General features: G+C 38.6%; 1 protein-coding gene across 1 annotated transcript in view; it reads right to left on the bottom strand.

Moving 5' to 3' along the window:
- SPAG1 (sperm associated antigen 1) overlaps window positions 1–12632 on the bottom strand; it is a 49015-nt gene that overhangs the window by 28755 nt on the left and 7628 nt on the right. Inside the window, exons 5-9 of the mRNA XM_068932926.1 lie at window positions 10176–10243; window positions 7918–8036; window positions 7239–7344; window positions 2609–2739; window positions 1804–1910 (exon numbers count right to left, since the gene is read on the bottom strand). Of these exons, the coding sequence (XP_068789027.1) occupies window positions 1804–1910; window positions 2609–2739; window positions 7239–7344; window positions 7918–8036; window positions 10176–10243 (531 nt within the window). The remainder of the gene's footprint in view (window positions 1–1803; window positions 1911–2608; window positions 2740–7238; window positions 7345–7917; window positions 8037–10175; window positions 10244–12632) is intronic.

The following is a 12632-nucleotide window of genomic DNA, read 5'->3' on the forward strand; positions in this document are numbered from 1 at the left end:
CTTGATGTGACACTCAGGACCTATTCTGGATAGGAATTTAGCTGCAGGAATGCCCTGTCAGAGATGAACACTGTATGTGGTGAATTTTACATACAGATGTGGACCCCTCTCCCACGTTCTGGTGCAAGCAATAACAAAGATTGAATAACTCCACAGAAAGAAGTAACAGTATGCAAGCTGCTAGCAGCTCAAAATGTGCTAGCAATAAGAGCCAAACAGAATTCACCTAATGAGGTGACTGCACGCGGTCTTGGAATTGTATCTAAACAAAACAGGGAGGTTAGCAGCATGATGGGCTCCTAATCGACAGGCAAAGAGCAGTTTAGCACCAGAACTGCCTAGTACTGAAGATTCCCAGGGACATGGAGAGCCCATATGCAAGGACTGGATTCTAAACCACAAATCACCCTTAAGAAAATACAGATTAAACAACATGAATCAATCTTCTCCTGTGTAGTTGAAATAATAGTAGTACAAGGTCTCCATCCTGACCCTGAATTTGGGAAGAAAGCATCCTGCTTTCTTAGGTCCAAAAGGGGTGACCATCCTGTCTGGATGCTACAAAACACCCAAGGTACCCCTTGCTATATACTTTCCCTCTGCTGATTTTATTCATTACAGTATCAGCAGAGAGCCTAATTCTGCCAAAGCAACTCTCATGTAAAGGGATAAAGTGGAATGGGATGCACAGTGTCAGATATAAAAGGAAGCAAAATGGAGGCAATTTCATGACTCTCGAAGTACCTCCAGAGCTGCTGCATGGAGAATGAGCCTTGGTTAGATAAGTGAGGCCTCTCAAATCATTCTATGGCAGTGGAGTTTCTGGCATCTCTTCTGATACCCAGCCTGAAGTGGGTATTCCCCTGCAACAGATACGCAGGCTGCAATTTTTGATCCTAGTCATAAAAGTCTGGCTGCTTCTTCCCAATGCAGGGAAAACATCTACAAGACTAAACATTGGGAATTAATTAAAGTAAATGCAGCTTCCACTTTACCTGTAGTGAGACCAGAACACACATCCTGATTAGCATTTCTACTTCATCTGTATTCACAAAGAGAAGATCATAGTGGTAAGAAAGTGCATCCTTCTCTAAATAACTTATCTAAAAGTCAGTTATAGTCACATATCCTAAAACCTTATCTGTGCTCCAGAGACCATTTACACGTTTGTGAAAGACTGGGCTACTGAGTCATTGCCTGCTTCTCTCTCTAATCCCATAAATAATGCATTTTTGTCTCAGAAGGGTCCAGATTCATCAGCAGGTATTAAAGGGCCCTCATTGTAGCTTGGAGGTGAGAAATGAGTATTCATATATTACGTAGAAGAGGGGACAGAACCCTAGTCTTCTCCTTTTGGGTTAACAGTACTGCTACAGCATTCCTGTATAAAAGTTTGACACATTTTTTTAAATGTTTCTTGTGATGTGCGTCAAACTTCAAGTGTACCTATCAGGATGGATCTTTTTGAGAAAAATTTCCAAACAACTTTGATCAGCCAAGAAAGTAACCCTATGAGTGCATGTTCAGCAGAATTTTAGGACCCTAAATTACTTCAACAGAGAAAACTTCAGTGCCTACAGGCTCTCAGGAATAAGTAGTGAAGACAAGACTTGGTGAATCCCATTTAGGTGCCTAAATTTCCGCTATAGGCACCTATGTGGCCTTGAGAAGTGGTTCACTGGCATAGTAGATCACTTGTGTACTCAGGACTTATGTTCAAATCAAACAATATAAACTGTACGCACCTCATTCTACAACTCCATGCAGCCTTTTTTTAGGCACATGCAAGTAATTTAATTTTACCTTAGCTATGGCATTTTCTGGTTCAGCATATAATACTTTCATCAGATCCTCTATAGCTGTCTGGTAATTCTGCAGATGACTGTGTACAGTGGCACGGCGCATCAGAGCTACAAAGGAAGAAAGTGTATTATTTATATATACTCTTAAAGCATAAAGAAGATAACACCACACTATTTTTCTATGTATACAAAGTATAAGCGTAAAATGATTTTTAAAAGTCTGTATTTACCTCAAAATGAGGTGCTACTGATTACTGCTGTCTTGATCTTTTTTAATAATGGCAATTTGACACGACACCTTCATTTGAGATAGTGATCATGAACTGTGAATGATCTCTTTATATTTTTCCAATTTCTCCCCTCCTCCCATGCAAGTATGGTTAGCTATATTCAAGCACTTACCTACACAAAGGATTAAACCAGCACCTTTCACTGTTTTCATGTTGCTTTTAAGGTGATTAATACTTCAATGTGGATATTATGGACAACAATGCACTGCATGAATACAAGAGGGCTTATAATCATCATACGAAGAGTAAGAGTTAGTCCCACGCTACTACATTAGAATAACCATTACAGACCAACAGAACAGGCTGCATAAAACTGCTCTAACCCCCAAATTACTGTTAAAAGTTAGTTTGGGGAACTAATCCGTTTCATTCTTCATATTTGGAACTGATTCAAAGCTCAGTGAAGTCAAACGACAACATGACTGGATTGTTGTACCACTGTACACATTGTACCATTTTTTTTTTTTGCTAGAAATAAATTAATATGCAAGAAGGCAAATTTATATTTCACTTTACCTTTTATATTGCCAGGTTCCATATCTAGCACCTTCTCACAATCCTGCAAAGCACTGTGCCAGTGCTGAAGCTTGATTTCTGCTTGAGCTTTGTTATTATATGCAGCCACAGTGGGCAATACTGATATACTCCTGAAAAAGACAGAAAATTGATCATGGTAGGCTTACATCTAGAAAACCTGAATGTAGAAACACTTCACTATTTCAAGCTGAAAACAGTATTAAAACAATATTAATATTGATATTAATTAATGATCATGGTTAGAGACTCCTTCCTGTAGGAACAGAGGCAGCCACCAATGAGATTTACTGTCTTGGGATGGCTTGCCGGGGCTTAGATCTGAGATGCAGAGAAGCTGCCATGGATCATCTGGCCTTTAAACTATTAACTCTTGCTTCCCATCCGTGTAGGTTCCAACGATACTGCCAAATGAAGACTCACAAGTAGCAGGAGTGACTACAGAGCTCTGGAGGCTATGCTGAAGAGCATGGGGACCCAGGCTGGGCTTCTCCTTGTCTCGCTTGTAAAATGGGAAGGCTTAGGTAGAAGTGCATTAATCCTCCAGGTGAGTGCCTGGCTGCACGGATGATACTGTAAGCAGGGCTTTGGCTTTTATGACAGAACCCTTTCTGAGGAATGAGGATGGCTGGGATCCATCTGACCAAGTGAGGCAAGAGCATCTTTGACGACACACTTGCTAACTTATCAAAGGGAGCTTTAAACTAGGTCCACTGGGGATGGTAGCCAAAACCTAAAGAGAAGTGGGAGCAACATGGAAGCGTCCAGGGGACGGCATGCTGGAAAAGACTCTCCCACTTTCTCTCTGAAAGTAGCATGACTGGAGGACTGTCTCATGTGCTTGTACACAAATATACAAAGCACAGGAAACAAGAAGAATAAGAAATCCATGTGTAGTTGTCAAGCTATGATCTCACTGGGATTAAAGAGACATGGTGGGATAGCTTGCCTCACTGGAGTGCTGTGATGGATGGATACAGGCTCCTTAGGAAGAACAGGCTGGGAGGGCAAGGAAGACGAGTGGAGTTCTAGTCACAGGAGTGACTGAAATGTGCAGAGGTTTGTCCTGGAACAGGCAACAAGCCCATCAAGAGCTGATGGACGAGATCAAGAGGACAGACCAATATGGTCACATCACAGTAACTGCCGGCTTCAGACTGGCAAAGAAGAGCAAGCAGATGAAGTCTTCTTCAGACAAATGGAGGAAGCCTCACAGTTGCAGGCCTTGCATCTCACGGAAGACCTGAACTACCCTGATAAATGCTGGAAGGGCAAATTGAAAAGGCACAAGAAATCTAGGAGATTTCTGGAGCATACTGAAGACAACTTCTTGACACACGTGATCAACAAGTTGAGCAGGGAGATGCTCTACTGGGACTTGTTACTTACAAACAAGAACTGGTTGGGAATGTGAGAATCAATGGTATCCTTGGCTGCTGCGACCATGAGATGGTAGAGTGTAAGATCCTGGCAGAAGTGAGCAATATGAACACTAGAATTACAGCCCTGAACTTCAGAAGACAGGATTTTGGCTTGTTCAGGAGTCTGCCTGGCAGGATTGCAGGGAGACTGCCCTGAAGGGCAAAGGGGACGAGGAGAGATGGTTGATCTTTAAGGACAGCCTCCTCAAAGCACAAGAACGATCCTTTCCAGGGTGGAGGAGATTGAGCAAGCATGGCAAATGAGACAAACAAGGAACTCTTGCCTGAGCTCAAATACAAAAATGAAGTACGCAGCAGATGGCAGTGGGATGGGCTACTCAAGAGGAATATAGAGGCACTGCCTACGCATTAGTGATGGAATTAAGAAAGTCAAAGCTGGACTTGAAACTAGTAAGGGATGTGAGGGGCAACAAGAGAAGCTTTTGAAAAGTGCATCATCAGTAAAACAAAGATTAAGGAAACTCTGAGCTAACTGCTCAATGGGGCAAGGGACCTAGTGACAAAGGACATCGAAAAGGTACTCAGTGCCTTCTTTGCCTCACTTCTTATTGGTAATGTTTACCCTCAGCCCTCCCTCTCTTCAGCACTTCTGAGATGACATCTGTTGTACTATGTCCAGTGTGGGGCTCCGCAGTACATAAAAGGCACTAGCAAACTGCAGTCAGTCCAGCAGAGGCCCCTGGAGGGGCCTGGAGTACATGCAGCACTGATGAGGAGGGGCTGAGATAATTACATTTGTTCAGCCAGAAGGGAAGGCTCAGAGGTCTTATGCTGTTCTCAGTTACCTAGTGGGAGGGTACAGAGAAGATAGAGCCAGACCCTTCTCAGAAGGGCACACTGATAGGACGAGACATCGGACACAAGTTGCAACACGGGATTTTCTGACCAGGTATTAGGAAAAATTTTTCACTGTAAGGGTAGTTAAATAGTGCAACAGGCTGCCCAGAGAGGTTGTGAAGTCTCCACCTCTAGAGATATTCAAAATTTAACTGCACAAAGCCCTGAGTAACCTGATCTAACTTGGCCCTGCTCTAAGAGGCAGTTTGCACAAAATATCCTCCAGTCCTTCCAACCTAAATTATTTTACGATTCTCTGGTAAAACTAAAATCACTGAGCAATATGATTTCACATGAGAAAGAATAGGTAAGACCTATTTATTTTAAAATTATATCAACATAATAGAATTATATCAGAGCATGACCTGTGCAAATGGAATTCTGAATCTCTTTGGAAATGAGAGGGAAATTTACGGTTTCCTTGTAAACCAAAAAGACTAAAATAGAACAGACTATCTATGTTCAGCTTACAACAACAGAGCTCACTAGAGAACAAACGGAATGAGTAACTGTACCCTGCTTATTTTTATACTGGAATTTACTATTTTTCCCTTTTTTAGCCATATACACATAATCCCTTCAGACTACTATCAACCACTCCAAAATATACTTTATTTAAGTATTTCTAAATGTAAGAAAATAGGAATTTTCAGATGGTATTAGAAAAAGGTCCAGTTAGAACAGTATTAAGGAGCACTATCCAAATATTTCAGAAAAAGGTGTACAATACCTATGGTGATGCAATTTGGAAAGACTTCTCCATTAGGGAAGTTTCTGCCCATTCTTAATGTCTGATTTATGGCCAAAAAAAGCAGGGAATTTTTTTTTTACTTTTATTTTATGGATGTATCCTTTATCCATATATACCTAATATATATATAGGTATATGAAATACAGCTGCAATGTTTTTGATATTCACATGTTAAAAAAAATAAAAAATGTTAGGGTTGCAAGTCAAAACCAAAAAAATATACATGAGACGTCTCAGTTTAGATAGCCTCAGCAATACAAATACAATACTTCTGTGCACATATATACATCAATCATCTCCAGTTAAGTTTTCAGAAACTACCTGTTCCACAAAACCTGGCATCCTTCAGTGACCTAAACAGCCTTTAGTGCTTCCTAAACATAAATCTATTCAATATTTAATCCTGTTACACACAATTTACTCCTATTCATTATTTTCTGTGTACTTTTCTGCACTGATCAGAGACACGTTAACTTCTTCATAAAATTTCCAAGGACGAGCCATGATAATAGCATAGCCTATGAATTATCTTAACACTTCATTTCCCAGTAGTGTCATATCATTGCCCTCAATTTAGACATTGGTAATTAACAGGTCAAGACTCCCACGCGCTCTCCAATTCTAAGTGACCACTTTGACACATCTAGGGCTTTTTTTTTTTTTTTTAAGTGATTACTCTTTTAAAGGAAAGAGTTCAACACAGAATTGAGTTTCCATTAGCCTCAGTTTTAGGTGTGAGTGGTCAGCACTTTGTGTCTCAAGTTGGGTAATCTGCAAACGAGAAACAAATGTTGGCTTCGTATGAAAATCTGCGTTTGTATAAATGGCATTATATTTGAACACTGTGAAAAACATAGAAAAAAATATAGTTTTCCAAGGCAGCATTCAGATATCTTAACTGAAACACTATTCTTTCTCCTCCTGTCATACCTGATCCCATTCACCTAGAACTTTTCTGAAAAAAATATAAAAGAGGTCCTATAGCAGCAATCTCTATTTATATAAATAAATTCAAAGTTTGAATGTAATTCACAGTGTACTAATTAAGGCAAGCAACCTGTAAGAATCTCATATTTTTTTAATCCAGTGTTACTATTTTTTTCTTCTGGTCTACTGCTAATTACAGTGGTATGATGAAGCTGCACATAATGAATTTTTTTTTTCTAAACAGAAGGCTTAAATAAATTAATTTTACTTATTAATGCATCTTAGTAGGATTATCTCTGTTATTAATTTGTCACTAAATCTGTTAGCATTTAAATTAATTTCTTACCATGCTGTTTATCCTTTTATCAACTTGCTGTAGCTTCTCAGCTGTTTTGAAAAATCTGAATAACTCTGAGACCTGTAAGTTTTGTCCCGTTACTATCATCTATTTCTTTTCCTGAGTAATAAAAATGAATATCAGGATGTACTTTAAGTACTTTAAGTATTCTTCTGTCAAGTCTTTCTGCCTTTTGAAAATCATCTAATTGTCATTAGCTATTACTTCAGTAAAAAGTTGCCATAATCTGATTGCTCTACATGTAATGTTCACAAGTAACAGCCATTAAAATAAAGGAATGTACTAGTATTTACTCACCGAGTGTAATATGTCACTGCTTCCATATAATCCCCAATAGCAAAGGCTTCATTGCCCTTTTCCTTTTCACGAGTAGCAATAAAGATCTTGTCTTTCTTTGTCATGCCTAGAGAAAAATATTCATATATAACAACAGCTAACAAGTTGCATAGATGCTATCAAAATCTTTTCAGCTAAATATTTTGAATGTCATCTTCTGTATATTATTTTTAAAAATTGCAAAGAACACAGCTTATTAAAACACAAGTTTGTGTTTCATTTTCTATAATAAAAACCTAAATTCTTACACTTCACATTTAATTTACAATACAAAATGCAAGTGGTTTGTGAACCTATATCCAGGAATATCAAAAAGCCTATATATTCCAGAGGTCCCCCCTTAACTGCTGGTAGCAAACAGATCTTTGTTTATAATAGAAGAAGTTTTCTATCTTTACCTACCTCTCTCTAACTTATATACAATATAAATATTTCAACTGACCATTAATAGTAAGATTAGATTTTTTTCAAAGACGGCATTTTTCTCACTTGACATCATAAATATTTTATCATGTCTAGGGGCTCAGATCCAAAAATCACACTTTTTCCTCTGGAATGCACTTCTTCAATTTGTGTGCAGAATCTGCTACACAGTATTACAATTAAAGAAAAGAAAAACTGTATACTTCTAAGTCATTACCTGTTGTATCTATTTTCTTATCAATTACAGGTAAACTTGGTCTAGTGAAGAATCTTGCTTTGGAGTTATTTTCGTCACAGCCTTCATCAATTTTAGAGCACTCCTTTTCCACATCGAACCTTAAATTAATAAAAATAACAAATACAAGAATGCATGCCTCCTCTGCTATGAAAAAGGCATACTACATTTTCATTATAAACCAAAGGAAATCAGTGATAAAGGTCATCTGCGTTCAGTTATCCATGACTAGCCAGATAAAAGATGTTAAGTCTTACTTCTTTTCCCTGTGTTGTTTTTTGTGCTTCTCATATACAAATGTATTACTTCCCCTCTTTCTCCTCCCTTCTGGTTAAGAAAACAAACAAACAAACAAGAACACTCCCCTCCCCAAATTTCGATAAACTACATGCAACAGAAGACAGGTAAAATTTAAGAAACCGCATCTTCAGGCTTAGTCTCAGTCCTATCAAACACCTGTATTAACTTCTGTCATAAATATCTAAGAAATGGCTTCAAAGTGATTAATACTTTAAATGTGAGAGGGATTTCAAAATAGCATCTCAGGCTCTTCCCAGGCTACTCTGAAGTGGCTTTTGAAAAAGGTGTTTAGGAATTTTTTTTGAATAAATATTGTTGCCATAGTCCAAGAAAACAAATACAGTAATAATCAGCTCCTATATGATCTAGAAACACTACACTACTATTCTATTTAGGACTTAATGAGAAATAGCCTTTGCTTTCCACAATAATCTTGACAATTTGAATAATTCCCATCTGAAATAGGGACAGAATCTGAAATTTTGAAAATTTATGCAATTCAAAATATTTTCAGATAAGACCAATTGTGGTCCATTTTGATTCTCATTTTTGCAAGTTTATTTTTAGCTTTTTGCTATAAAATAACCACATTTCAAACTAAATGTTTTTAAAATATGAAGTGAAACTTTTTTGCTCAGAATTGTCTAAACATGATTTGATGACTTGGAAATGATCTTCAAAATGTTTTGAAAACAGGATATGCTTCAAACCTGACAATTTCCTTCAAAAGACTTCTGTTTCAGTACACAAGTATTACAAAAGCATACATTCTGTGGGAAAATTCACGAACAATTGTAATATTATCAGCATGGCAAAGCACTTAAAGACTGAGGACATACATATCATTGTAAACAAATTGCAGAAACAACAACAAGATACAGAGGAGAAAGAGATGAAAGAATAAACTCTTGTAGAAGTTATTTTTGATAACAAATTTCATTCATCCACATTTAAATAGGAAGCTCCCAATTTCTGCAATCCATATACATGAAACTGATAGGCACAACTGTTTGCAAGAACAGTGTCTTATGCAGAAAGGGCTTTTGTAGTTTTTCCGAGATACTGAAAGAGTTTCATTACTCACACCCCACAGGCTCTGCATTTACCTCCCCATCTGCAGCACTGGAAACCTATGCATCATCGTTCTGATTCTACAGCATCATACTCCAGATTCAAGGAGCTGGAGAGAAGCTGCTACTGTACAGAACAGACATGTATGCGCATCCTCTCTCCACAGCTCCACAACTTGGGGGCATGAATCTGTCATGTAATTGGGGAAGGTTGTTACACCTTCATTACATGATGCAGAAAGTGCCTTTGCATCAGAGCTCCACCCACCCTAGAAGTAGTCAGGTATCTTCTGAAACCTGATTATGCGTAACTACATTTGAGCAAACTAATGCACCTGCCTCAAGCTTATTCTTTGACGCTGTTGGGACTCAGTGCAAGAATAAGGATTCACCAACTTTCTTTCCAATTTAGAATTGTGGCTTTAGATACACAGAAGATAAAATTTATGAACGTGTGTTAAACAACCTTAGAAATTCTTTCAAAAAGCTGGTAAATTAAGCTATTTTTAGTTCCGTGTTTCTATGTACCTCCCTAGATTTTACATCTTAGACGCAGAAAGAGAAAATGAGATCTGAAACAAAATTACTTACTATTTTCTGTTGTCTTGCTGTATTTCAGTCAGCTTGAACAACAAGGTATAGGCTAACTTGTTTTCAGCTGTTAGCACCACATTACATCATTTCCATTTTAACAGAACATCTATTATGAAAAACCTAAGTTTCATTGAAGTCCTATAATTCTGTGAAAATGTTGACCTTAATATTAAGTTTCTGGAAAATACTTTAAAAAGCCTAATAATTGTGTTCTATTGTTATATAAGTAAATAAATAAGAGTTAAGAAAAACTTAAATATAAAGAATATAACATACTTGTCCCATTCACTGTAATCCCGTGGTACATTTTTCTTGTTTCTTTGTTTGCTTTGTAAACTTTTGTTCTGAAAGAGAAACAGCCATCCTGTAAGACAGTTTTTAGAAAAGGACATTCACAGCCTATTTGTTTGTTCCTGCAGTACATATCACTTGTAAGTAACACTGTTTATGACTGATCTCAACATAGTCTTGTAAACTTCATTTATCTTGCTTTAAAGAAAATCTTTTATGTATTTGACATATTGTATTCGGAGATCTTCAGTCTCACACTTTCTCTCCACTGCCCTGTTACATGCCACAGAAGTGCTGGATAAGACTTTTTGATAAGAGACAGCTCTTCCTAATCAGTATCTTGTGTTGTCACGTTCCAAATCAGCCCTTTCAACATAGCAAAGGAGGACTCTGCTTAACCTTTTAGGCCTGCCATTCCCGAGAGAATGGAATACACAGGTTCTGACAGCCCCTGGAGCCTCTAAACCAACTTAACATAAAAGTTTGGTTTGACTTCCAAAGAGTTTCTGTACTTCCTTTGACTATTTCACACTCCCATCAAGCTAATTCCCAAGATGATTTACATTCTATCTTTTGGACAAGCTCCATTATTAAGATTTGCCTTACCCAAAATTTATTCTCTGAACTTCCTGCTACAATCAGTTCCAGTACCAACTGGTGTCCTACGCTAATGGAACCTATTTCCACGGCCGGGCGGTACCTGTGGAATCTTTTGTACCTCTGTCATGACACTATGCTTTTGAACTGCCCCTCCCCGCTTGCCGACTCCAATAGTACTTAACAACAAGGTGTGGCTCCAAACAGGCACTCCCCAGGGGCACGGCCACTTCAAAATACTGCCACCCCCTCTGCCCTGGCCACCCAGCCCTGCTCTCCCTGCAATCCATCGCTCCTGGAGTTAGACCAATGTAATTGTTTGTGGGGTTGCAGACTGACACGCACCTGCGTTCAAACAATCTGATACAGCTTACACTGCAATCCCTAAATATTTGAACCAGCAACTAAGCATGTGAGAAAGCAAACCAAAGAAACAAACCACAACCTCTTAAACTACCTTTACAAGTAGTGACGCTGTAACAAGGAAATACTTATACCTTTGGCTATAAACAGACCAATTTACATAATGGAAATGTGACCCTTCCTGTAGACACTTTAGGCTATCTGTAACCTAACATTTATATATTTATGTTAGCTTACATGAACTTTTGGAGTATGTGACTTCAGGACTACTCTTAATGTTCTTGATCTTTCAAGAAGCTAGAGAAAATGACAACTATATATTTAGGGATTAATGCATGTTTGGAAGTGGAGATGCCTAAATAGGGCTCCCTGGAAATCTGATTTATCACTATGTATGTATCCTGATGTATATTGTGAACTCACTCATTTATTAAATACCACACCTATTTTCGAAAGAGAATTCCATAACTTAAATAGGAAGGCAGACAGTTACCACAAAAGCAGTGAAACTTTCAGACGAAAACTCATAAGGTATTTACATTAATGCAACTGTAGCATAGGGAGAGAAGTGCCAGCTTGTCCTTTGGTGGAACAAGACAGAAATGTTGACTTAAAAATGCACAAATCCTTAAAATTCCAGGTTTCATATTCTTGGGACCATAGTAACCAAGCTGCAGCTCTAGCAGAGTCAGGAATTTCTCAGTCACTAATATTCCATCCCATCCAAGAGCCTTTCATGAAAAGTTTGTTTTCATCCTGTGTTAGCTCTTCTCTCGTACTTTATATTAGAAGCAAAGAACTAAAAATTTTGGCCCTTGTCTTTTTTTTTTTTTTTTTTTTGCCAGAATTCACCATGCACAGATCCCATAAACTTTGATGGCCAGTGAACAATTCCTGGATGAAAGGTCAAGTGAAATAGGCTAGCTTCAGTTCACATGACACAGAGTTAGGTCCTCGTTCTCCTTTGGGCCCCACGTGGTGGCTTGAGATATTATTAATCTGTATCAGCTCATCACTGTTCTTTTTCAGTTCAGAATATTTGAAATAACATGAGGGCCTGGGGTGCACTAGGCAGAGTGTTGCCAGCAGGTCGAGGGAGGTGATCCTGCCCCTCTCCTCAGCCCTGGGGAGGCCTCACCTGGAGTACTGTGTCCAATTGTGGGGTTCCCCAGTACAAGAGAGACATGACACTACTGGAGAGAGTCCAGCGGAGGGCTATAGAGATGATTAGGGGACTGGATCATCTCTCCTATAAGGAAAGGCTGAGAGAGCTGGGACTGTTTAGCCTGGAGAAGAGAAGACAGAGAGGAGATCTGATCAATGTGTACAAGTATCTGAAGGGAGGGTGTCAAGAGGATGGGGCCAGACTCTTCTCAGCAGTGCCCAGTGACAGGACAAGAGGCTACGGGCACAAACTGAACCACAGGAAGTTCCATCTGAACATGAGGAAAAATGTCCTTACTGTGAGGGTGACTGAGCCCT

The sequence above is a fragment of the Struthio camelus genome, chromosome 2 (assembly GCF_040807025.1).
Source record: "Struthio camelus isolate bStrCam1 chromosome 2, bStrCam1.hap1, whole genome shotgun sequence".
Lineage (NCBI taxonomy): Eukaryota > Metazoa > Chordata > Aves > Struthioniformes > Struthionidae > Struthio > Struthio camelus.